The following is a 26,863-nucleotide window of genomic DNA, read 5'->3' as shown; positions in this document are numbered from 1 at the left end:
AGCAGGGTTTCTCAACCAGGGTTCCGGGGAACCCTAGAGTTCTGTGAGAGGTTATTAGGGGTTCCCTAGGAGATCACGATTTATTTAAAAAAATATTTCCAATTCAGGCAACTTTGAATTAAAGAGGTACGTTTCATTCTTTATTTCCAGTTTAAGAACACTGTTAACACATCTATACATCGCCATGAGTCATAAATGCCTCAACGGCAACTAACAACAACAACAACCCATGAAATGGATATAATAATAACTTCTGGCCTATATTTGAGCCTGATTGTGCAGGGGTTCCCCAAGGCCTGAAAAATGTTTCAGAGGTTCCTCCAAGGTCAAAAAGATGAGAAAGGCTGGCCGACACTGTAGCACAAATGTTAAGATGTCATTACACAGCCCCACTTATGGACAAATACATCTTTTTGGTTAGGTGGGCTGCAATGTTTATTCAGCTACAGTACTATGGATATTTATCAACCTAGCCTAAGTAATGCTTGTCTCCTTCCCCTCTTTCTTAGGAAATGAGAAAATAAATATTAAATAACAAACATTAATTCAGCTATACTAATTAAAGAGCAGGCAATGTGTACTGGCCTTTTCTGAAGCAATTATCCCAGTTTGTGATCTAGGCTACGGTCACTGCAAGTGCGTTTCCAATATATCAATACCTATTACTCATTTTTAGACAATCCGTATCTCTTTTGGATACAAATCAAATGTGGGATGGCAAAAGGTGTACCTACTATCATTTCACATATCAGGAGCACTGCTAAAGCAGAACCATGGGCCTCGTCTAAAAGCACCTACATTCAAGTTACGCCCTTCCCAAGCCAAGTGCCTTGACTAAAACTCCTATTACGTCAGCCAACGTGGCTTGGATGATTGACATTACCTTCCAAGACATATGCTGGAGAAAACTGGATTAGAAAAATGGAAATGGACTAAACCACAGAGAGAGAGAGAGAGAGAGAAGGTTGGTTTCAACAAATGGAGAGAAGTGTCATGAGGCTAAACACAAATACATTCACACAGACTTAGGTTTACCTCAGTTTCTCCTTATGTATCACCCTCTGTCTACATTGGAAATGCTGCTTATGTTAGGATTTACAGTCCAGCCTCTACAAAGGACCACAGCTGAACATATTTCTGAATAAATATGTAATTATTAGATAAAAGGCCACTTATTTTGATTTTTCTGGCATTTTGTAATGGCTAGAAACTTGTTTATAAAGCAGGATGGGGAAGGGTAATCATTAGAGCAGTGTTTCCCAACCTCAGCAACTTTAAGATGTGTGGACTTCAACTCCCACAATTCTCCAGCCAGCATGCTGGCTGGGGACTTCTGGGAGTTGACATCCACACATCTTAAAGTTGCTGAGGTTGGGAAACACTGTATTTAAGAGGAATTATTCTCCCCTTATTTTTCCCAGATTTTCAAACCCTTCCACTCCCGTTTCAGACAGGCCTCTGAAAGTCTCCAGCAATGAGCGCTCCTTCCAGATTATCCCTGTTGAATCGTCCCCCCATCGCACCTCCAGCCCCTTGCACGGGGCGAGTCTCCTCCCCGTCCCCGATCCATTCCTCTTGAGGATGGTTTTGCTTTCCTCCTTTAGGCATGGCTCAGCACTCCGGGTCTGCCCCGCCGCCGCCGAACTCCTGCGCCTCGGATGCCCGGAAAAAGAGGCTTCCCACATGCACGCCTCTTTCGCACTGCGCCTGCGCGGGAGGCGGCACAGCTGAGCTACTGCAGGCGGAGCGAATAATATCGCCCTATAAGTGCCGACCGGGTTGAATGATAGAGATCGAGATATTTCCTAGAAAGGCCCGTGGACATGCTAGCCATAGAGAGCAGCCAAGTCGGTTTAGAGATAGTCGAGGAGCCGCGGAGAGGTCCTCCCTCTGCTAAACAGATGTAGTTTTTATTTGGAGTTCAGGATGTGAGGCTTCTTACATCCCAATAAACTAAGGCCATTTCCTCAATAGTGAACTATAGTCTCTTACTGACCACCATTGTTATTGCAAATAAAGGCAAGAACTTTATTGCATCATTCTTCATAACTATATGGGGTAACTTTGGGTGGCCAATCACTTATACATGCTCCCTCCTCTTATTTTTCTCTGCAACTGAATGGTAGAGGGGATGTAAGTCATGAAAGCAAATAAAATTATATGCATGGTTGGATGATGGCATAAAGTGCCTTGAAATGGTATAAATCACATGGCCTTTTTTATTCGTAATTGATGTTTCAGCGTAGCACATAACAAACGAGTGGATGGATGTCCCAGGGAGATGAAACCAAGTCTAAAAATAGCCAGATGGCATTGAACTTAAATATTCAACTTCCACAAGCCAAAGCAACTGCATTATTGTTGAGTATTTGTGGAGATTTCTCCTACAATGAATACAAAATCCATCTGCTAATATGGGAATGTCCTTATCTGAATCGGTCAGAAGATTCTCTCTTTTCTGCAAAACCATCCAGTCGGCTGGCAAATTGTTAAAAGAACAAAGAAGTGAACTTCCTCCTACTTAATGTGGGAATGGTAGCAAATCATGTGGGTTGTCTCCCCTGCATAAACAAAATGAGAGTCAAAAAGGATATTTCTGTATTAAGTAAGTCAAGTCTCTTTGATCTGAGTTCAACTCCTAATTACTTAATGGATTTATCTATGTGGTCTTGGCAACAGTACACAAGTAGTTTGCCATTGCCTCCTTCCTGGAAATTTTTTAACTTCTCAACTAACCTTCACTTCTGGAATTCCAGCAGGTCTCTTATCCAAATATCAAGCAGGCCCAAACCAAGTCAGCCAGTTGCCTCCTGATAACAAGTGGTGACCAGCTGTATTCCTGGTCACATTCCTCAGTAGATGTACTGACAGTAAGGAATTACTTGGTGTTTAAAATTGGTATCAATTTAATTGTTTACCTTTTGGGGCAAGCAATTTTTAATTACTGCTGTTAAGTATATTATCATTGTGTTTCAATGACCAAAATCTTATAGAACCCATTGCACTCAATGAGCCTGATTAAAGTCACTAGGATTAATTTTTTACTCAGCATGCTTATAATAAACTGATTTCAAGGGATCTGAGATCCAGATTCCACTCCCACCTCCCAGCCACTGTGGCTTAGTAGAGCCATGAAGACCTGGCTTTTCACCCAGGTCTTTGGTGAGGGAGAGTGAGACCCCTCGCTTCATTGTGCTTGTCATCTTTTATCTTTATTTTTTATTTCTTACTAATTTTATTGTAATTTCTTTGTTTCATTGCTGTGAGCTGTCCAAAGTCATTCAGAGTCAGGCAGCATACAAGGTTAATAAATTATAGTTATAATTATAATTATATAGTGCTCTTATGATAGGAGGAGCTTAAATGTCCTACCTCTTTTACAATCAACAAATTCTTTTGTTGATTGTAATTCTATAGTTTTTGTTGTTGCACTCTTGTTTTAGATGTATAGTGTATGCAGCTCTGGAAATGTTTTTACATTAAAAGGATGTAAAATTATTAAGCAAACAAATTGTACTGTTGTTTGTACTAAATATAATTGCAATTGTCTTATTTTCTTTGAAGACCAAAATATAGTTAATATGGCTTTGGATCAATTCCTGTGTGTTAAAGATGCAAATATTGCCCTTGGCTGGCATTTGGAATCAATCAATCAAGATATCAATCAGCATAGATTGTTCTGACCCTAACCCTGACTAAAATATTGCTGGAATACTGGAAGTAAAAATGTGCACCTGAACTGCAGCAGTGGATTATATGATTTGTGGGGTGACATTAATTCTTTCCCTTTTTTTTTTACAAAGGAGCAAGGAGGACTTTTAAGCAGTATGTTAAAATATTTAAGAGTTCTGTTTATAATTGTATTATGATGATTAATGTGATGATATATTTACAGTGCTGTTGAATGTATGTATAATTTTGACATTAAATATTTTTAAAAGACCAATATATACTTTTAAAAATTCTTAATAAATAAATTCCATCCAATGGTTAAAGTGGTTTTGCATCTTTGACATCAGGCTCAATTAATCCTGAGTCCATTCCTATAGTAACTTTGTTCAGAGGTTCTCAGCCTGATAGAAATAGCAAGTGGGATTTAGAATAGTCTAGGTCAATGTTTTTCAACCTTGGCAACTTAAAGAACTCTGGACTTCAACTCCCAGAATTCCCCTGGGGGCAACCATTGGAATCTTGACAGCTCATTAAAAAAAAGGGGGATCTTTAGCAGCAAGACCAGAGTTGAACTGATTTGGCATCATCTAGTGCAGTGTTTTTCAAGGTTGGCAACTTTAAGAGGTGTGGACTTCAACTCCCAGAATTCCCCAGCCAGCATGGCTGGCTGGGGAATTCTGGGAGTTGAAGTCCACACCTCTTAAAGTTGCCAACCTTGAAAAACACTGCTTCAGGTGAAACACATGCCAAGTCAATGAAACTTTAATTCAGTCTTTTACAATAAATGATAAATATAATAACAGACTGCCTATAAAAATTTAGATATCCCCAAGGAAAAGTGAGTTTTTTTCCCATCAGAGAAATTGATATATCAAAGCTAGATGAATCGTGTAATAAAGATGGGGAGTCTATTCTTTTATTTCTTATTCCTAAAGGACAGCACTATTCTACCTGATTCTGGAAAATCCCAGAATTTACATGCACTTTTCCCCCATTTTCTTGCTCCTAATAAAAAAAAAAGTAATGTCAACTCGAGTGATCTCCCCCACCCGCCCCGTTCAGGGACCAACGTGGCTGTAATGGCTTTTTATGCCTTTCTACGTCACGCTAGGAGGTACTCCCGGCCCTCCAACAACCCACGAATGGAATAAGCTGAAAGGCACAATTTGGCTCAGTCCTTTCCTCCCCCGACTGAAATGGTACATTCCGCAGGGGGGCATAATGAACTCTAGGCTTTTCTGCTTTCGATGGTACAGTCCATAATCGTCGCTGTCATTCCTTTCCCAAGCGCATCACATTCCGACCTCTTCTCCCCCTGTTCGCCTGCCCCTAATGGATTGCCCCAACCACCCCCGTCCTTCAGCTCGATGTTTTCCCTCCTCTACGTCACGACCTCTCATTCTTTAGTTCGCGCCGGCTCCGCCCCTTCCACTGTGCTTCCACTCCCTTCCTCCGCGTTTATTGGTTCCTTTTCTCCCCGCCGAAGGAGTAATTTTCTTGTGGCTCCGCCCCTCTCCTTCACTCCGGGGCTGCGAGTTCGGTGCTGTTGGAGGAGAGGAAAGAGGAGGGGACGGCAGCCGGGACAGGACATGCCCCGCAAGAGGCCGTTCAGCGCTAAGCAGAAGAAGAAGCAGCTGCAGGACAAACGGGAGCGAAAGCGGCAGGGTGAGAGGGGGCGGCGGGAGGGGGCGGGGCGCCTCTCCCTCCAAGAAACATCTGGAGCATCTTCCGAGCTCCCCGTCCTCCTTGGGAGCATGTGCAGGAGTTCCTGTCCTTAGCACCTGGATTGTCCCTTTTCCTCGGACATCCCATAACGTTCTGGAGGGGGGTTTGCCCCCATATCTCATGGTCATCCACAGACCCCTTTGGGGCGCTCCTCTACTTGAAGCGTTGGTTCTGGCGGGAGAGAAGTGTGACCTTTACGTTTCCTCCTTTTGGGGTTACGTGGAGAGAAATGATTTGTTAGATAACAACCCTTTCCCTAAAATATTTAGCAAGCGCTTGACATTCCCTCTTCCAGTCTTCCCTTTGTCTTCTGGAAGATCTGAACTAAGGCTAATTTTCTAAGTCGCTCAAACATGAAAGGCGCCCCTGATTTAACTAAGACGACTGCTATGATAGTGACAGTGTTTAGTGCTATTGTATATAAATGTCAACTCTTTCTTGGAGCAGCTAAGCCTTCTCCATTTCACCAAATAATTAAGAGAATCCACCTCTTGAGCTTGGTAGAGAAAGCAGCAGTCCCTGGCTCCGACTTTCCCCTTAATCTAGATCAAAATAAATCCAAGCCGTCTTCCTAAATCTTTGCAGAATGGCTTCTCCTGTGTCTTCTAAGCCATATTGAAAGATAACTGTTTCTTTGTAAAGCTGGATTTCTTTGCCCTAATATCTGCAATGCAGTGGGTATTATATCACCCTCTCTTTTTCCCACTTAAACTGCTTATTAGAACTACTACTTATCCCATTGATAAGTACAACCTCATTTCCCCAAAATTGAGGGGAAGAAATATATTTCAGACATGGGAAGCAGCACTTTCCTCTAGAAATATATATGGGAGACCATAGACACCCATTACGTTCTACTTTTCATGTTTAATTGTATTTTCTTCCTAGTTATATTTATTATTAAATATCTCCAAACCATTCTGTATAAGGCTTTAGTTTAGAAGACAGAGGAATTAATATCAGAGAAAACAGGTATGCTGCAGTGGTTAAAATGTACTAGAAATGCCAAAGACTTGTGTCCAAATATCAGCGGGGTCAAAAACCCTCCTAGGTAACCTTGGGCCAGGCATTTGAAGTAGACTAACATACTTCATAGAGTTTTTGTAAGACTGACAGCATAGGGGGTGAGAGAATGGCTGGGAGTACCTTGAAAGTAGGGTGAGACAAAAATGTAGTGAATAACGTAGCAATGGTAAGAATGTCATTTGTACTGGATGAGTTGTCACAAATCCAGGATTTTTAGGTGGACAGGACTCCTGAATCCTGCTGCACAGTGTCCTCATTATACAGAATTCTGTTTAGGATTGCAGTGAAAAGTTTCTAGATTTCATGTGAAACCTGTGCATGTTGCAGCTCTATGCCAAGCTGCGTTTAGGGGCCGCAAAATTAAGAGGTGCATTGAGTCACTCATGGTCTGTCATACATGACAGGTGTCCTCTGTTTAGCATGGTGGGTTGCCAATTGCACAGGCCTGTTCCATATTCTTCCCTGTGATGCTTGACGGTGATGCATATGTGGGCCTAACCTTTTATTCCTGAGTCAGGTCTTGCAGTAATGATTTTCTACAGAGATGTGGGGCTTTTTGATTACTGACGGACATGTGTGGTGTAATCAGTGAAAAAAAATCACTTTAAAAATGAATTTGCATCAGTGATAATGTCCCTGGGTGGTATCTTCTTATAGCTGCATAACCACGAGCCATTCATACTCATCTAATACAATCATTTCTGATGTGAGTGTATTTAAAAATAGCAGGAGTGGTCCAGGCTGCCTGGAAGATTTTGTTGACTTTAGCATCTTTAGAAGAGGGAGCAAAAGAGAAGCATTGGGACCTCTTGTGTAAAGTCACTGAGGGCATTTTACAAAGGGGAGGGGGGGAATGTAAACGGTTACTGTGCAGAACGCTGAAAAAAAAAGCTAAGCCTTCATGACGGGGTAGGATGAAAGAAGATTTTGGAGGGTTATGAATTGTGTGCTAATAGTACTGAAATAACACTGCAGGGAATTAAATAGGCAGCTGGCTCGGAGCAAAACTTTTGTGTGGCAGCTTCCAAAGACATAGCAGAAAATAGGAAAGTAGTCATGTGTCACTGTCCTTTAACTGATGGTCGTAACAATCCATTTTCTATAATACGCTGGAGTCTAGGAAGAGTCCCACATTCAATTCAAATGGTGCTGAGAACATATTTGGGGGCAGCTTTTCAGAGCAGTGTCCTTCCAGGGCAATTCAAAACAGGTGAAACTGTAAAGCTACAATTCCAATAATAGAAAACCACCAATATCATTTTTCAAAGAAAAAAATAGTCTAAGCCAGCATTTTCCAACCCTGGCAACTTTAAAATGGGTGGACTTCGACTCCCAGAATTCCCCAGCCAGCATGAAGTCCACCCATCTTAAAGTTCCCATGGTTGAGAAACACTGGATGCGGCTATGCTTCTAATAAAGTGAGCTGCAGCCTTTTAATAAAAATATATTAGTCGGAAAAGGTACTACCAGGCTCCTGCTGATTTTTTGCCCCCATAGACGTGGCTCTCCTCCTACATTGTCCATTTATATAAAAGGTATCAGATCAGTGCTGTAAAATTCCAGAAGATCACTAGAGGGCAGCAAAGAGATACGGAAAAAACCCTTTGTTGCCATGCATAGCTATATGAGATTTTGCAAGCCAGGTATGGTACATGGAGTTTCTTGCATTCTATAGCTATCAGATTAATGCTTGAAGGCTGTTTTAATTAAACTGTGTTTAATTAAACTGTGATCCTCCCCCCCCCTTTTTTTTTTTGGTGCCTTCAAGTCAGTTTTGACTCCTAGCAACTCTAGTCCCTGCAGTGTTCTTGGCAAGATTTTTGGAAATGGTTTGCCATTGCCTCCTTCCGAGGGCTGAGCAAGAGTGACTGGCCCAAGATCATCCAGCTGGCTTTGCGTATAAAGCAGGACTAGAACTCACAGTCTCCCGGTTTCTAGCCCGGTGCCTTCACCACTACGCCAAACTGCTCTAGCCTTCTAAGAAAACACATGGCTGCCTGGGGAATTCTGGGAGTTGAAGTCCACACATCTTAATGTTCCCAAGGTTGGGCAACGCTGCTCTACTCCCTCTTTCCCTCATCCCCAAGTCAGGACACTGTCTCTGAGCTATGCTCCTGTTGATGTTAGCAAACAGGTAGCCCAGGAGGGGGTTGAATGAATAGGATGCTTTACTATATTTCTCCCCACCTGTGATTTAAGTAAGACAAGCCTACATCATGTTGTTTGTGATAGGTGGAGTTCATCTTGCCATTATTCACCTTTGAATGGGCAGATGGTTAAGGGTAAAACTGGCTTGTGCCATCCAGTTACTCCCCCAAGTAGCCAAGTATCCATCAGTATTTTTTTTTAAGAATTTACAGTCCTGCTTGTTATCTATCCTGTCTTGTTAATGGCCGTCATGGCTTTTCATTGTTAGCTTGCTTTGTACGGAGGGATTTGGATTGTTCTCACTGGCTTTAACTCTGCTGGAAATCCTTTTCACAGACTTTTTTTTCTTCTTGATGTTGTTTTTGTTGTTGTTTATTCGTTTAGTCGCTTCCGACTCTTCGTGACTTCATGGACCAGCCCACGCCAGAGCTTCCTGTCAGTCGTCAACACCCCCAGCTTCCTCAGGGACGAGTCGGTCACCTCTAGAATATCATCCATCCACCTTGCCCTTGGTCGGCCCCTCTTCCTTTTGCCTTCAACTCTCCCTAGCATCAGCATCTTCTCCAGGGTGTCCTGTCTTCTCATTATGTGGCCAAAGTATTTCAGTTTTGCCTTGAATATCATTCCCTCAAGTGAGCAGTCTGGCTTGATTTCCTGGAGGATGGACTGGTTTGATCTTCTTGCAGTCCAAGGCACTCTCAGAATTTTCCTCCAACACCACAGTTCAAAAGCATCGATCTTCCTTCGCTCAGCCTTCCTTATGGTCCAGCTCTCGCAGCCATATGTTACTACGGGGAACACCATTGCTTTAACTATGCGGACCTTTGTTGTCAGTGTGATGTCTCTGCTCTTAACTATTTTATCGAGATTTGTCATTGCTCTTCTTCCAAGGATTAAGCGTCTTCTGATTTCCTGACTGCAGTCAGCATCTGCAGTAATCTTCGCACCTAGGAATACAAAGTCTTTCACTGCTTCTACATTTTCTCCCTCTATTTGCCAGTTATCAATCAAGCTGGTTGCCATAATCTTGGTTTTTTTGAGGTTTAGCTGCAAACCAGCTTTTGCACTTTCTTCTTTCACCTTCATCATAAGGCTCCTCAGTTCCTCTTCGCTTTCAGCCATCAAAGTGGTATCATCTGCATATCTGAGATTGTTAATGTTTCTTCCAGAGATTTTAACTCCAGCCTTGGATTCCTCAAGGCCAGCTTGTCGTATGATGTGTTCTGCGTACAAGTTGAATAGGTAGGGTGAGAGGATACAGCCCTGCCGTACTCCTTTCCCAATCTTAAACCAGTCTGTTGTTCCGTGGTCTGTTCTTACTGTTGCTACTTGGTCGTTATACAGATTCTTCAGGAGGCATACAAGATGACTTGGTATCCCCATACCACTAAGAACTTGCCACAATTTGTTATGGTCCACACAGTCAAAGGCTTTAGAATAGTCAATAAAACAGAAATAGATGTTTTTCTGAAACTCCCTGGCTTTTTCCATTATCCAGCGGATATTGGCAATTTGGTCTCTAGTTCCTCTGCCTTTTCTAAACCCAGCTTGTACATCTGGCAATTCTCGCTCCATGAATTGCTGAAGTCTACCTTGCAGGATCTTGAGCATTGCCTTACTGGCATGTGAAATGAGTGCCACTGTTCGATAGTTTGAACATTCTTTAGTGTTTCCCTTTTTTGGTATGGGGATATAAGTTGATTTTTTCCAGTCTGATGGCCATTCTTGTGTTTTCCAAATTTGCTGGCATATAGCATGCATTACCTTGACAGCATCATCTTGCAAGATTTTGAACAGTTCAGCTGGGATGCCGTCGTCTCCTGTTGCCTTGTTATTAGCAATGCTTCTTAAGGCCCACTCAACCTCACTCTTCAGGATGTCTGGCTCTAGCTCACTGACCACCCCGTCAAAGCTATCCCTGATATTGTTATCCTTCCTATACAGGTCTTCTGTATATTCTTGCCACCTTTTCTTGATCTCTTCTTCTTCTGTTAGGTCCTTGCCATCTTTGTTTTTGATCATACCCATTTTTGCCTGGAATTTACCTCCAATGTTTCTAATTTTCTGGAAGAGGTCTCTTGTCCTTCCTGTTCTATTGTCTTCTTCCACTTCTGTGCATTGCTTGTTTAAAAATAATTCCTTATCTCTTCTGGCTAACCTCTGGAATTTTGCATTTAATTGGGCATATCTCCCCCTATCACTGTTGCCTTTTGCTTTCCTTCTTTCTTGGGCTACTTCTAGTGTCTCAGCAGACAGCCATTTTGCCTTCTTGGTTTTCTCTTTTTTGGGGATGTATTTTGTTGCCGCCTCCTGAACAATGCTGCCAACTTCTGTCCAGAGTTCTTCCTGGACCCTATCTACTAAGTCCAGTCCCTTAAATCTATTCTTCACCTCCACTGCATATTCCTTAGGAATATTAGTGAGCTCATATCTAGCTGATCTGTGGGTCTTCCCTAATCTCTTTAGTCTGATCCTAAATTGTGCAAGAAGAAGTTCGTGATCTGAACTACAGTCAGCTCCAGGCCTTGTTTTTACCGACTGTACAGATGTCCGCCACCTTTGGCTGCAAAGGATGTAATCAATCTGATTTCGGTGTTGTCCATCTGGGGAAGTCCATGTATAAAGCCGTCTCTTAGGTTGCTGGAAGAGAGTGTTTGTTATGCAGAGTGAGTTGTCTTGGCAAAATTCTATCAGCCTATGTCCTGCTTCGTTTTGTTCTCCCAGGCCATGCTTACCTGTAATTCGAGGTGTCATTTGACTGCCCACCTTAGCATTCCAGTCTCCTGTGATGAAAATAACATCTCTTTTAGGCCTGTTGTCCAGTAGGTGCTGCAGATCCTCATAGAACTGCTCTACTTCAGCTTCTTCAGCTTCTGTGGTTGGGGCGTATATTTGGATCACTGTGATGTTAGATGTTGTTTTAGCTTTGTTATTTATAGGTTTCTTTTACTTTGACTCCACTACGGTAAGTAATATTTTCAAATGTGAAAAACTTTTGACTCTTTTTTGAGGAAAGTCAAGTTAAAACACTTTTTCAACAAATGCAGGAGCCACGTGGAACAATTGGCGTGACTTTAATTAGCCATATTTGTTGGAAGTTTCTCAAGATTCTTCACTGGCTTTGTGAGAGTAGAAGAACTTGGCAACTGGGCATGTTACATTTAATTGAAATAAATTTATTTATTAAATGTATTAAATATGTATGAAATAAGGTGTGCTACTTCATTTTCCTACTAGGAAAGGCTATTCAACAATAGAAGTATTGATTCAGAAACCTGGTGGGCTCCCTTTCACTGGATGTCTTTAAGCAGAATCTCAATGGACATTTATCAGGGGTGTTTTACAGGTAGTCCTCACTTAACCACCATTTGTTTAGTGATGGCTCAGACTTACAACGGTGTTGAAAAAAATGACTTATGACCAGTTCTCACACTTATGACTGTCGCAGCATCCCTGTGGTCATGTGATCATGATTTGGGCGCTTGGCAACCGGTTCGCATTTATGACCATCACAGCATCCCGTGGTAATGTGATCACCATTTTCGACCTTTCTGGCAAGTAAAATCATGGGGAACTGTGTGATTCACTTAACAATCACGTGGTTTGCTTAATGCCCACGGTGATTCACTTAAGATCCCTTGCAAAAAAAGTCATAAAATCAGGTCAGATTTACTTAATGACTGCTTCGCTTAGCAACCAAATTCCAGTCCCAATTGTCATTAAGCGAGGACTGCCTGTAATTAAGATTCTTACACTTGAGTAGTGGATTGGAATCCATAATCTGCATAATTTTGGGAGTTGAAGTCCACACATCTTAAACTGGCCAAGGTTGAGAAACACTGGTCTAAGCAGCATTTGCTTAGTTTACATCAAGGTTCAAGTGAAGGCCAAACAGTAGCCATCAAGAAGCCATAACTGCCAAAATAACAGCATATCTTGGCTAAAAGGTATTTGAAACAAGCAGATCTGCAGCCCCTTGAGACAGCTGGAACTGCAGGCTGCTTGTAATCGTAACTTGTTGTAAGCCGCCCAGAGTTATTGTTGTAAGCCGCCCAGAGTCACTTGTTGAGATGGGCGGCTATAGAAATCACATACATACATACTCTCAGCCTGGGTTTCAACTCTTTGAAAATCAAAACAGGGTTATGTTGTCAGAAAAAAACCCTAAATTCTCTGAAGCGTGCTTTGCTTGAAAGATGCTACGGGACAATTGATATCCTGATATACTAACAATGGCTGAGACATGCAAAGAAATGTAGCCGTGGTAAAATAATCATTGATTTGTTTCCCCTTTTTGCCAAGCAAGTTTTGTGTATGGAAAGAAAGCTATAGGTGCCTAAAATGGGAGGGACGGGGGACTGTTTTTTGCAAAGGAGTAAATAATGTGCAAGAAGGAATGCGCCATAGGCATTTTTATGCCCAATTCACCAGTGAAAAGAGCATTGAGAAAAAAAGCAATTTTATCTCCCTGGTTTGGGGTCAAAATTGTCCCCATGCAAACATATTCACAAGACGTGCCTCTACAAGGAAATAGTGCTTTAGCGACTTGACAAATGGTAACAAGCCCAACTGGGTATTAGGGAAACGACTTCATATTATTCTGGGATGATGGACATCTGGTTGTCTTGCTCACTGTTGTAACCTTGTGTAGCTGTATGGACCAATCCCTGGAATTCCCAGACAACATGGCCATTTCTGAGCATTCTCAGAGTGGAAATTTACATGCTAGTCCAGGGTTTCTCAACCAGGGTTCTGTGGGACCCTTGGGCTCCATGAGAGGTCACTAGGGGTTCCCTGGGAGATCACGATTTATTTAAAAAGTTATTTCAACTTCAGGCAATTTCACATTAAAGAGGTAAGCTTCGTTATTTTTAGTTTAAGGACGCAGTTAATGCATATATGCAGGCCTACCCATGAAAGGAATATAATACTTTTGCAACTTCTGGCCTATATTGGAGCCTGAATGTGCAGGGGTTCCCTCAGGCCTGAAAAATATTTCCAGGGTTAAAATGTTGAGAAAGGCTGGGCTAGAGAATCGCCCACTGGGGTCAAAAGTGCATTATTGTGTATACACAGACTATGTATCTAAACGCTTTGGGAGGGGGGTCTCCCTTAGGGAGGTCTTCTTCTGCACTCAGTGAAAGAAGAAATGGAATCTCTTGCTTCTGCTTTGTGCCCTGAACCCTTGGTCTGCCAAGGTGTTTTCCTTACCCACAATCTATCTAGATCAGCGTTTCTCAACCTTGGCAGCTTGAAGATGTGTGGACTTCAACTCCCAGAATTCCCCAGCCAGCCATGGCTGGCTGGGGAATTCTGGGAGTTGAAGTCCACACATCTTCAAGCTGCCAAGGTTGAGAAATCTACATGCTAGACCAGATGCATGTGTGGTGGGAGCAGCTGAGATCAAGAATACTGGCCCCTCCTTCAAGTAGAGTCATCCTCTCCAATCGCTCAGCCCCATCTCCCTCCCTCAGTGGAAAATCACTTCAGAATCTCAGGAAGTCGGTTGTTTCTGAGAATGATTCTTTGTGCTTCTCCTGCCAAGGTCGAAGCGCTGAGCTCATCCAGCATCATACAGTGCAAACCCCACCAATCTGGCGGTGAGTCCCTTCTCCCCTCCCTTCCCTGCTCGTCCTCCCTATTTCTTTTGGAACTAGACTTTTCTCTCTGTAGAAGGCTCCCTTCCCCTCCCAGGAACAGCTTTCGTTCTCTTTTCTCTATTTGCCTTTCAGCACCCACAGGTTCTGGAGTAGTTCTGTTTTCTTGCTTTCAGCCTCACCCAAACAGAAATGTGGGCAGAATCCACGGCTGTCTGGATTCCAACATTGCCTGTTGTCTGTATCCAAGTTCCCACTGTGTTGCTTCCCTCCCATTTTCTCAGCGTTTGAACTGGAATCTAGGGGTTCTGAAGGTTAAGGCTGCTCCCCCCAGCAGTCTCAGTCTGAGCAGTTGGGCTTTAGCCCTTTCCCGGGTTCCCACAGCATGGAGCTAACCTTGTTTGAGCATAATGTGAAGAGGCCTAGACGTCTCCCAGCTTGCATGTTCTCGGCGTCTTCCCGCGAGCAGCTGGGAGCCCCTGTTGTTCAGCTGTGGCGACATACCGAAGCGCAAACTGTTGCTCCTGCCAGCTGGTTTCTGAAGTTGTTTTGCTCAAGCAAAGCGTAGTTAATATCGAATAGAGATCTTGACGTTGCATGGCGTGGGAACGCACAGTCTAACTCAAGTGGCAATGAGTGTTGTCAAGCTCTTCCTCTTGGACGAGGCTGGTGCAGCTTGTGTAAAACCAGAGCTGGCTAAGACCGATGGCACTTGGAGTCTGAAAATCTGAGAGTATCAAATAGCCTGCCTCTGCTTTAGCCTGTGATTTATGACCACAATACCGACCGGAAAACTTGTGGTTAAGTGGTACGGTTGTTAAGAGGGGCATCATGTGACTGCACCCGATTTTATGACATTTTTTGCAGCAGTTGTCAAGCAAATCATGCAGTTCCCTGTTGATTTAGCTTGTTGGAAGCCAGCTGGGAAGGTTGCAAATGGCAATCATGATCCTGGGACGCTGCAACTGTCGTAGATACGTGCCAGTTGCCAAGCACCCGAATTTTGATCATGTGACTGTGGGGGGAAATGCTGCGACAGTGATAAATGTGAGGACCGATTGTGAGTCACTTTTTTCAGCACCGTCATAACTTCGAATGGTTGCTAAATGAATGGTTGTAAGTCAAGGACTACCTGTAATGTCAAATGCAATCATTATTGAAGAAACCGTTGCAACCCACGTGTAAGATAGGCTAACTCTCTTTGTTGGTTTTCCCTTTGCTGTCTTTCCAGGCTTTCAAGATGGTGTGAGGTCAAGTTCAAACAGCCGGAGTGGCAGCCACGATCGACATGAGGAGCACACGGACACATCGGATAGCGAGTCTTTCTCTCTGCAGGTCCGCAAACTCAATCAGCAGCCTCAGGTCCGCAAGCCGGGTGAACGGGGCTATGATCCCAACAGGTAATATAGAAGATTTCTGAGTGAACAAGAACTAAGGTCACCTTCCCCAATCTGCCACTCTCCATCATGGTGGTTAGCTATAAGATAATTGGAGATGAGCAGAACATGCCCAACCATCTGAAGTTGTGTTCTCTGTTGAGGACTACCTCACCTGCACTTGAAGAACTTCACAGGCTTAGCTATGCTGGTTGGAATTCCTGGAGTCACCATTCCCATGGAGGACACCTAGTTAGGAAAAGATGACTTTTGGGGTTTGCTTGCTTGATTATGAGGTTCTTTCCAGAGAAGCTTGTCTGACACCCAGTGTTCATTGTCAAAAAAAGATCAGTCTGGTCTCTTCATCTTATAAACATTGGATGAGATTTATCTCTGATAGTTTTGATGGTGTTATGCTGTTATATTTTTATTGAATATTTTATTGTATTTTTATGATTGTATCACTTAAGGTTCTTGTGAACTATTCAGCTTATTTTTGTGTTTGTAGTCTGAAAGCAATATTGGAACGTATTTAGTAATAATTACTACAGTTAAGGATATTATTAGGGAGTAATTCCCTCTAACATGGCTTCCTTCAAAGAAAACATTCAAATGACTGCATTTTTCAGTTGATAAACCTGAATCTTATGTTTTAAAAATTCTATCTCTTGACTTTCCAGTTTTTTGGATCAGTAAAAGGCTGACGTCTGTAGGCTTGACTCAAATATGATTTTTCTTTTTATAATGTTAAAGAATGGAATAAGTTACAAGATATCTCGTTCAGAGGCCTGGATAAGACAGGCTTACAGTGGAATATTAGAAAACCCTGATTTTGAAGGAAAGGCAGGATATAAATCTAACAAATTGTCATGCACTGCCTACCGCTGAGTAAAGCACAGACACTGGTTCAGTTGAAGCAGGTTCTGTTTTATTTCTCACGTAGTGTCAGTTGTGGAAAAAAGCTGAGAGTGAAGGGAGCGCGCCGGTGCGGGGTTTAAATACCCCGCGCCGGTCAGCGCCCCCTCTCCTTAGGTTACGTCACCCGCCCTTTGTCCTGCATCCTTTCGTGCCGGTAGGTGTAGGGTTGCGGGGCCCCTGCGGGTGCCCCGGGATCGCCCATCATCGGTCTCCTCCTTCAGCCGATGATTGCTGTCCGCTGGGCGATCTCCGTGGCGCTCCTGCTAATAGCTTGGGTGTGCCTCGTGATCCGCCTTGTCTTTGTCTTCTTTTCCTTCTCTTTGTGTCGTGATGGCTTTGCGTGCTATGCTTATTTTGTATCCCTTCCTTCTGCTTCCTTGTCTTTGTCATGTGTGCCGATGTGCTGATGTCTTCAGCTCATCGGCACTCATGACATACCGCCCCCCTTCCAAATAGTGCCCCCCCCTGGCTTGCAGGTTGTCCCCTAGGAGAGCTGTCAAAATTTTTTTTTTTTTTGAATTTCCCGCCGGAGTGTTTTCGCCCCTCCCTTTGTTCCGCCCTCTACCTCGTGTCCATCTAGGGTGTGTTCCCAGTGCGCATGCCCCGACCACACCCTGGGCGTGCGCATGCTCCGGCCACACCCTGCTTGTTTGGCTCAGTTCGGCGAGGAGAGAGGCGTGGCTGGTCGGGTGCTTATCAGCTCCAGGTAGGGCCCTTATTTTTATTCTAAGTGCGTCGGCTTTGTTATGTGTGCATCCTGGGCGTTGCCCCCAGGCATGCACAGGTGACTTGATTGCCACTCCCCCGTGGGCCCGGGGCGGGGGGAGGGTGCTGGCGACCGCTTGTCACTCCCTCGTGGGCCCGGGGCAGGGGGGGGGAGTCCCGGGGGGGGGAGGTCCACCCAAGTCGCGGGCTTGGGGGGGGCCCTTTCCCTTGGGGCGCGGTAGGCGGGGGGGGCCCGCGGGGGAGGGGGTGTGCAGGTGCCGGTTTGCTTGTCTCACCTTAGGCTTGTCGGGGTACGCCCGGTGAAATGCCCGGGTCAGGTCAGGCGCTTTAACGTGCGCCGCCACCCATTCTGGGTGGGGGAAGTGTTTCCACCTGACCAAATAGTGTAAAGTTCCCCGTTGCCTGCGGGAGTCGAGTATGTCCCTTACTTCGAAGTGATGTTGGCCGTCGATCATCACTGGTGAGGGCAGTGGCGTGCTTGGGTGCCATCGAGAGGTAGTTGCAGGTTTCAGGAGGCTGGTGTGGAATACCGGGTGGAGTCTCCGTAGGTTGTGCGGCAGGTCCAGGCGTATTGCCACCGGGTTCACTATCTGTGTGACTCGGAGCGGCCCGATGTACTTAGGCCCCAGTTTTTTCGAGGGTTGGGGCGACTTTAGGAATTTGGTGGATAGGTAGACCATATCCCCAGCCTGGAACGTCGGTTGCTGGCGCCGGTGCTTGTCGGCCTGCTCTTTGTAGGCCGCCTGTGCTTCCTTCAGCGCTGCCGTGATTATTGGCCACGATTCCGCAATCTTCCGTCCCCAGTCACTAGCGTCCACCTGTGGTCCCGGCGGTTGTGGTAGCTCCGGTATGGGGACGAAGTCGCGCCCCGAGACTACTTCGAACGGAGTTTTCCCCGTGCTCGTGTGGACGGCGTTGTTGTATGCGACTTCGGCGAACGGGAGCAGTTCGACCCAGTCGTCTTGGTGGTAGTTGGTGTATGAGCGTATAAATTGTTCTAGGGTGGCATTGAGGACCTCTGTGGCTCCGTCCGTCTGGGGGTGCCAGGCCGTGGATAGGGCTTGTTGGGTGCCCGTCAGCTTTAGGAAGGCCCGCCAGAATTTAGAAGTGAATTGTGTGCCCCTGTCGGTCACGACACGTGCGGGACATCCGTGTAACCTGTACACGTGTATGAGGAAGAGTTTGGCTAGTTGTTGTGCGGACGGGACCGATGCGCAGGGGATGAAGTGGGCCTGTTTCGAAAAGTAGTCTTTCACCACCCAAATGGCCGTTTTCTTCTGGCTGGGTGGGAGGTCTACTATAAAATCCATGGAGATTTCCTCCCATGGGCGGGAGGGTTCCGCCACCTGTTGTAAAAGTCCCGAGGGCTTGCCTGGTGCCCGTTTGGCTCTGGCGCATGTTGGGCAGGACGCTACGTAGGCTTTCACGTCCCGTCTTAGCGCGGGCCACCAGAATTGCCGCCTTGTTAGGTGCAGGGTCTTAAGGAACCCAAAGTGTCCCGCTTGCTTGGTGTCGTGGGATCTGTGCAAGATCGCTTGGCGTTGCGAGTCCGGGACATAGATTCTGCCTTCCCCCCATGCCAGGTCCTGTGCCATCGTTACCTTGTCGGGGTTTGCTAGGAACCAGGGGTCGGTTTTGAGGGCGGCGGTGAGGTCCGTGCGTATCCCCCCTGGCAGTTGCGGTTGGCGTCGTCTGGTCATTGGTTGCCCCGCCGTCGGTTGCGCCGTAGAGTTGTGCTGCCTCCGAGCGCCGCTCCGGGTGGTCACCGCCATCCCCAGTTGGGAAGCGGATAGGACCGTCCCGATCGTGTCTGGGGCGGGCTCTTCGTCTTGGGGCAGTCGGGAAAGGGCGTCGGCCAGGAAGTTCTTTTTACCCGGCATGAACTTCAGCTGAAAGTTGAAGCGGCTGAAGAATTGGGCCCATCGGACCTGTTTTGGGCTGAGGCGTCTGGGCGTTCAGAGGGCCTCGAGGTTCCGGTGGTCGGTCCAGACCTCGAATGGTTGGGCGGCTCCTTCGAGTAGGTGTCTCCATGTTTCCAGCGCCGATTTTACCGTGAAGGCTTCCTTCTCCCAGACGTGCCATCGCCTTTCTGTCTCGGAGAATTTCCTCGACAGGTAGGCGCATGGTTTCAGGACTCCTGTGGGGTCCTTTTGGAGTAGGATGGCCCCCAGGGAGAAGTCTGAGGCGTCGGCTTGGACCACGAACGGCCGTTCTGGGTCCGGGTGCGCGAGGATTGGCTCTGTGGTGAACAGCGCTTTCAGCTTATTGAATGCGGTCTGGCACGCGGGAGTCCAATTCAGTACTGTGCCCGGGTTCTTGGCGCGTCGGGTGTCCCCCACTCCTTTGGTTTTGAGGAGGTCCGTTAGGGGGAGGGCTATCTCCGCGAACCCCCGGGCGAATGACCTGTAAAAATTCGCGAAGCCGAGGAAGCTCTGGAGTTGGCGTCTGTTGCGGGGGCGTTCCCAGTTCACCACCGCCTCGACTTTTGCGAGGTCCATTTCTATGCCGTCTCTGGAGATTCGGTACCCCAGGTAGTCTAGGCGCGCTTTATGGAATTCGCACTTTGAGGGTTTGGCATAGAGCTGCGCCCTTCTTAGCTTATCGAGGACTTGTCTGACTAGGGTCACATGTTCCTCGTGCGTTTTGGTGTAGATAAGGACGTCGTCTATGTAGACGAGGACCCCTTTGAACAGGTGTTCATGCAGAACCTCATTGATGAGCTGCATAAACACCCCCGGGGCCCCCGCTAGTCCGAACGGCAGCACTTTGTACTGGAAGGCGCCTAGGGGGCAGTTGAATGCAGTTTTCCATTCGTCCCCCTCCCTGATTCGGATGCGGTAGTACGCCTCGCGAAGGTCCAGCTTGGAGAAGACCTTGCCCGTGGACAGGTGGGCGAGCATATCTTTTACCAGGGGTAAGGGGTATTTATTGGACAGGGAAGCCGCGTTTAGGCCCCGGTAGTCGGTGCAGAGCCGTAGGGTGCCGTCTTTTTTCTCCCGGAATAAGACGGGGGCTCCGACCGGTGAGCATGCTGGCTCTATGAATCCCCTCTCTAGGTTTTTATCGATGAACTCCCAGAGGGTTGCCATCTCCTTCGGGGTCATCGAGTAGATCTTCGGTCTAGGTAAGGGGACGTCGGGCAGCAGGTCAATCCGACAGTCCGTCTTGCGGTGGGGGGGTAGTTGATCAGCTTCCACCTCTCCGAAGACCTCGGAGAAGTCAGCGTATTGTTCCGGTAGGTCAGCTGGGGTAGCTGTGTTGTCCTGGGTAGCCGCCTCTGCTCGTCCCACCGTGGGGTTGGTTCTGCCCGCCGGGACTGGCGCCCGGTACTCGCCGTCGCCGAATAGGAAGGTGCGGGTCTCCCAGTCGATGCGCGGGTTGTTTGTCGCGAGCCATGGCATTCCCAAGACTGCGATGGGTCGTCCTATGTGGGTGACTACGAACGATGTGCGTTCGGTGTGGGTGCCCATTTGCAGGGTGACCGGCTCGGTCTGCATCGTGGCTGGTTTCCCTCCCACTGTTGAGCCGTCCAGCTGGTGGAATGCCAGCGGCGTGGGGAGGGGGGAGCAGCGGAGGTCGAGTTTGGCGACTATGTCGGGGTGGATCAGGTTTTTCGAGCACCCCGAGTCCACTAGTGCCGCGGCCGTGGTGACTCCGTTGCCGGCAGAGAGTTTGATTGCCGCCATTATAACGGAGCTTTCGCCGTTCTGTCGAGGTGGTCCGCGCTGCTGTCCCACCGCCTGCCTCGCGGCGCGTTTTAGGGCAGGCGGGGAGCGTTTTCCGCCAGCTGGTCTGGGTCTACGGCGTCCTCTCCCCCCCAGTAGGCGTCCCAGCCTTCGTCTGGTGTCGCTGTGGCTCCGGTCATTCGGCGGTGGGGGGGCGGCGGCGGGTTAGGTGGTTTGAGGCTAGTTTTCGGGGCGGGTTTGGGAGCACTAGCCGGCGGTCGGTTGGCGAAGCAATCTGCCGTCTTGTGCCCCAGTTTTCCACACCTCCCGCAGGGCCCGCGATTGAATTTCTTCCTTGGGTATGTGGGACCGGCCGTCCCCACGTGTGGCACGGGTACCTTTGGGCAGGTGTTGGTCGTGTCTTCCGTCGTTGCCATGAGGAAGGTGCGGTGCGCGTGTTCTGCTTTCCCCGCAAGGTGGATCCAACCGTGTAGAGTCTCCGGGTCGTCCCGATAGAGGGCCCATTGGAGCACGTCGCGGTTGAGCCCCCTTTTGAACATTTCCAGCAGGGTGGTCTCGGACCAGTCGTTGATCTTCCCTGCGAGGGCTTTAAACTCGAGGGCGTAGTCCGGGACAGTGCGTGCGCCCTGTTTGAGTCTTTGGAGTGCGCTTTTCGCCCTCACTTTGGCTAGTGGGTCCTCAAAGTAGCGCTTCATCTCGGTGATGAAGGCGTGGAAGTTGGCGAGGGCGGGGGAGCTGGACTCGTACATTTGGACGTACCAGTCCGCCGCCCGGTCTTGTAGTTTGATCGCCACGGCTGCGATCTTGTCCGCTTCGGAGTCATAGGAGTGTCCGTGCCTCCCCATGAACTCCCTGGCGTTCGTAATGAAAAACGACAGTTTCGCGGGGTTCCCATCAAAGAAGATGGGGAAGTCCTTTGGGGCCCGGGCGTTTTGTGAGCCCCCTCCTCTCACTTCCCGGCCTGTGGCGTCGTCTGCCTGGGCCGTTTGTTGATCATTATCTGGCCCGTGGGAGTGCGACGCCCCGCTCGGGGTATGGACCTGTGCGGGGACGTCGTTGGGCGGCGCAGGGGACATCAACGATTGAAGCATGGTCCGGAGTTCCTTCAGCTGGGCCTCCATGGCCGCAAGTCTAGCTTGTGTGTCCCCGTCCGCGATCCGCGCCGCCGCTGGGGCCGGTTCCATCGGTGTGTCGGCAGGGGTGGGTCGCCGGTGGGGTTCAGGCACTCCCGTCCGTTGGTCCGCTTCCTCCGCCATCGGCTGGGTTGCCTCTTCGTCCTCCCCCGTGCTTACCGCCGTTGGGCTGCCACTCCATGCCCGTGGCTGGGGTGCGATGTGGGGCGAGGGGTTCTCCGCTGGTCTCGGGAGGTATGTTGCTCCCTCCCGTGGCCGGGTTGCCTCCATCGCCATCTCCCCCTGGGGTTGGAGCTGAGGCTCGGGTTGGGCCGGGTGGGTGTCCATGGCTCCGGGAGTCCGCGGTGCCTCTGGCCTCGATCGGTCCTCCTCTGCTTCTTGCCGTGCGGCTCGCCCCCCTTGTCCGCGTCGCGCCGGCCTCATTGTTCCTGGTCTTCCCACCGTCTACTCCTCCCGCGGCTCGTTGTCGTCCGGTGGGGCTCGGCGAGGCTGACTTTGTGACTCTCAGCTTTATGTCATGCACTGCCTACCACTGAGTAAAGCACAGACACTGGTTCAGTTGAAGCAGGTTCTGTTTTATTTCTCACGTAGTGTCAGTTGTGGAAAAAAGCTGAGAGTGAAGGGAGCGCGCCGGTGCGGGGTTTAAATACCCCGCGCCGGTCAGCGCCCCCTCTCCTTAGGTTACGTCACCCGCCCTTTGTCCTGCATCCTTTCGTGCCGGTAGGTGTAGGGTTGCGGGGCCCCTGCGGGTGCCCCGGGATCGCCCATCATCGGTCTCCTCCTTCAGCCGATGATTGCTGTCCGCTGGGCGATCTCCGTGGCGCTCCTGCTAATAGCTTGGGTGTGCCTCGTGATCCGCCTTGTCTTTGTCTTCTTTTCCTTCTCTTTGTGTCGTGATGGCTTTGCGTGCTATGCTTATTTTGTATCCCTTCCTTCTGCTTCCTTGTCTTTGTCATGTGTGCCGATGTGCTGATGTCTTCAGCTCATCGGCACTCATGACACAAATAAATACACTTCAAATGTCATGTCAGAAGCTAGCATTATAAAATAATATCAACTAATTTCAACCCCCAAAGCATGAATTAATCTTATTTATGTTAATAAAATCTGAGATTCTGCACAGAGGTCCTTTTTTGCTTCCTTCCTGATATTCCTAAAATGGCATTGGCTGGGATGACTTTTTCTAGGGCACACAGAATTCGAAAACATGCAAATGTGAGTAGATTAATAGGTACCGCTTCGGCGGGCAGGTAACGGCGTTCCGTGTAGTCATGACCAGGGAACTGTCTACGGACAAATGCCGGCTCTTCGGCTTTGAAACGGAGATGAGCACCGCCCCCTAGAGTCGGACACGACTGGACTTAATGTCAAGGGAAACCTAGATAGTTTTATTGCTTTATTACTTATTGCTTGTGTAGACATTTTTCTTCCATAAGGAGGGAGAAGAGGATATAAGTTACAAGACTATAAACTGATAATTAATAGGGCTGAATCTCTGTCCACATTGTTATTACAGGCAGTCCTCACTTAACAACCATTTGTTTAACGACAGTTTGGAATTATGACGGGGCTAAAAGAGTGGCTTATGATCCATCCTCAAAGTTACGACCGTCACACCCTCACCCACAGTCACATGATCGTGATTTGGGCACTTGGCAACTGGCTTGCATTTACAACTGATTGTAGGGTCCTGCGGTCACATGATTGCAATTTGCAACCTTCCCAGCTGGCTTCCAACAAGCTAAATCAATAGGGAACCATTGATTCGCTTAACAACCACAGTAAAAATGTTCGCAAAACCGGGTCTGGTCACGTGATGCCTCGCTTAACCACTGCATCGCTTAGCAACTGAAATTCTGGTGCCAATTGCAGTTGTTAAGTGAGGACTACTTGTAGTGGCTTACAGTCCAGTTCAAAACTGGTCCGTCCTTCAAGTGCTGGCATGCCCAGTATTGTGTCCAAGAGACTGCTCAGCCCCTTGTAGTCATGAACTAGGCAGTGTTTTCCTAGTTCTGAGGTATAGTAGAAGGTCCCTCTAGGGTTCTTTTTCCTTTTTCCTTCAAAAATGGCCCCTCCATTTTAGCCACTAGCTGATGCCCGCCATTACCGTTTTCTCTCCTTGGTAGATACCGGCTGCACTTTGAGCGGGAGAGCAGAGAGGAAGTGGAACGGAGGAAAAAGATTGCCCGGGAGAAAGTCTTGGAGCTGGTGCCAGAAACTGAGACTGAGGTGGACATAGAAGATGTTTACAAGACTGGCTCAGGTAAGCGAAGAGGGTCAAGAAAAGCTTCTTGGTGCGTGGGTGGATCTGAAGGGCTCCCCCCCCCCCGCCCCCAGCTTCCTCTTGCTGTTTCTTACTCTTAGCATACTACTTTCCTGGTCTCTGGAGGTCTTGCTTCAGACACGTGGCCCATTTACGTTGAGGAGCTTTTAATGATCTGAAATGCATGAACGCGTCTGAAGATTCAGCACAAACATTCTGCTCATCCGTCTGTTTCTAAACACAGTGCAATCTCTTGCCGGGTTTTTCAAACCAATAGCAGGCTGGCTGGAAAAAAAAATGCAGTCCCAGGATGTCTGAAGGACATCAAGCTGGGAAGGGCTGGTTGGGATACAAGAGTCTGTTTCTGGCACATTGTGTGGATTTTCACTACCCTCTCCCATGCTTAATACTGCATATCAGCCTTCTTGTGATAAGATCCCTTCTTGCCCAGACCTCTCAGAGTTAATTTAATGTCACTACCATGAGGACAACAGAGCCGCTATGAAGACATTTCTCATCCTTTTCTAACCTGACTTCATATTGCCTGATTTTCAGATGCATTTCTAGAGGAGAAAGAGCATAAATGGGGATTGAGTACGTTCCTTGATTCAAAATATTTCTAACCTCTTAGGACTTTACTCCCATTTCTTTCATGATGCTGGAAAGTTTTCCTGACTGGTTCTTGTTTTTTTTTTCCCCCAATAGTACTAGATTTTCCTAAACGGCCCCCTTGGAATTACCAAATGACCAAGGATCAGTTGCTGGCACGAGAAGAGAAGTGTTTCCGGGAATATCTAGAGAATATCTATAGCACATTCCAGCCCAACCAGCTGAGTTACTTTGAGCACAACCTGGAGGTAAGCCCTTGAAAGGTCTAAGCTACGTGGCCCTCAGGCACCCCATTTGAAGCCCCCAGAATGTCTCAGAACAGCGGAGACTAGCTTTCTCATTGGGGGGGGGGATGCATGCTTTAAACCTCCAAAAGGTTTAAGACCCGTATTATGTCCCTTCAACCTCAAAATGCAAGACAAGACTGACCATTTCAGTTGTCCCCCTGCCAGTGATGACATGATATTGTGGCAGAACCTACAAGGTTCCTTGGCAGGACATAGAGCACTGTTCAGGTTGAAAAATGTCCACTTTTCTCCTTTGGCAGAGCTTTGATCCTTTTATCTATAGGACACGTAATTGGCTGCTTCATTTAGCTAACTGCATACTCCCTTTCAGGAAAGCACTGTTACCCAAAGTACAGAAACAGAATGAACTGGTATGCAGGAATTAAAGATGGGACAGGATAGAATAGGAGAGAAAATTTAATTATGTTTAGTTTACACCAACGTTATTTGCTGCATCACTCAGTATTTGGGGGAAAGGACTGGGGTGGTGATGTAGAAACAAATACAGGTAGTCCTCGCTTAACGACTGGTTGCTTAACAACCATTCAAAGTTACGACAGCCCTGGAAGGGGTGCTTCTGAGTGTCAAATGTCGCTCCACACCCCTGCGGTCACATGACCGCATTTCAGGCACTTGGCAACCGGCTTACATTTACGACAGGTTGCCAAGTGCCCCATGGTCATGTGATTGCCATTTGCAATCTCCTCTGCTGGCTTCCTCAGAAAATCAATGGCAGGGAAGGTTGCAAGCAGAGGGAATGGAGGGGAGGGGAAACTCTTTGGCAGGCTTCAGGAACGGAGCTCAAATCCTGAAGATTTCAGCTCCGGTCCTGCAGCCCCACAAAGGGAAATCCTTCGGCAGGCAGCTCTTTCTCTCTGTCTGCTTAACAACCTGGGAGATCGCTTAATGACTGCAACTGGGAGTGCTGGGATTGTGGTTGTTGAGTGAAGCAGTCACATGGGCATCTTGCTTAATGACCAATTTGTTCAACGACCGAGATTCCGGTCCAAATCGTGGTCGTTAATCAAGGACTACCTGTTCATAAGCATTTTTCCCCTTTGTTGAAGTCAATTCACTTTTCTTCTGTATCCAGGATGTATTTTTCAGTTCCTATACAAGAAACTATATTGTGCAGCAGATAATGTGAAAATCTCATAACATTTGCATGTTTATTACCCTTGGTTGTTTGGATGTAGGCTTTTTTTTTATGAATGAACACAACCGTCACAATACATTAACAAAAACCTAGTAAAACTTATACATCGCAGTTCATACACGCCAATCTATTTGCTATGCCTGCCCTGATTCTGCCCCTGAAAAAAACTGATTCTAGTGCACCTTCTCAAACCTGGTGCACTGGATTCAGCGCCCTTAATTTGCAATTTTCAAAGGCTGCCCATCAGTCTTGATAGTCAATGCATCCGGAGGGCACCAGGTTGGGGAGGTCTGTTCTTGTATTTCTAGATTCTTCAGAGAAATCCTATACCCTTTAAAAGCTGGAATTGATCAGGCAATATTAATTATATGGCTCCAAGAACAAAGGTTGAAAGGGATGCAAAATCTGGTCAGGCCTGTTATGACTGGCTCATTAGGTAAAAGTAAAGGTTTCCCTTGACGTAAAGTCCAGTCGTGTCCGACTCTAAGGGGCGGTGCTCATCTCCGTTTCAAAGCCGAAGAGCCAGTGGTTGTCCGTAGAC

The 26,863-nt window shown here is 47.2% G+C and overlaps 2 protein-coding genes across 2 annotated transcripts in view; one reads left to right on the top strand and one right to left on the bottom strand.

Annotated features, from left to right (window-relative positions):
- The window catches only part of ABCF1 (ATP binding cassette subfamily F member 1), a 32,835-nt gene extending 31,194 nt beyond the window's left edge, over positions 1-1,641 (bottom strand). The window contains exon 1 of the mRNA XM_063291327.1: positions 1,524-1,641. Coding sequence (XP_063147397.1) covers positions 1,524-1,608 — 85 coding nt within the window. The 5' untranslated portion in view covers positions 1,609-1,641. The remainder of the gene's footprint in view (positions 1-1,523) is intronic.
- A 3,537-nt stretch (positions 1,642-5,178) lies between these two features.
- Positions 5,179-26,863, top strand: part of GNL1 (G protein nucleolar 1 (putative)) — a 38,036-nt gene continuing 16,351 nt past the window's right edge. Inside the window, exons 1-4 of the mRNA XM_063291323.1 lie at positions 5,179-5,337; positions 15,400-15,568; positions 24,134-24,270; positions 24,976-25,127. Of these exons, the coding sequence (XP_063147393.1) occupies positions 5,262-5,337; positions 15,400-15,568; positions 24,134-24,270; positions 24,976-25,127 (534 nt within the window). The 5' untranslated portion in view covers positions 5,179-5,261. The remainder of the gene's footprint in view (positions 5,338-15,399; positions 15,569-24,133; positions 24,271-24,975; positions 25,128-26,863) is intronic.

The sequence above is a fragment of the Candoia aspera genome, chromosome 2 (assembly GCF_035149785.1).
Source record: "Candoia aspera isolate rCanAsp1 chromosome 2, rCanAsp1.hap2, whole genome shotgun sequence".
Classification (NCBI taxonomy): domain Eukaryota; kingdom Metazoa; phylum Chordata; class Lepidosauria; order Squamata; family Boidae; genus Candoia; species Candoia aspera.
This window is presented reverse-complemented; position numbering and strand designations above follow the sequence as displayed.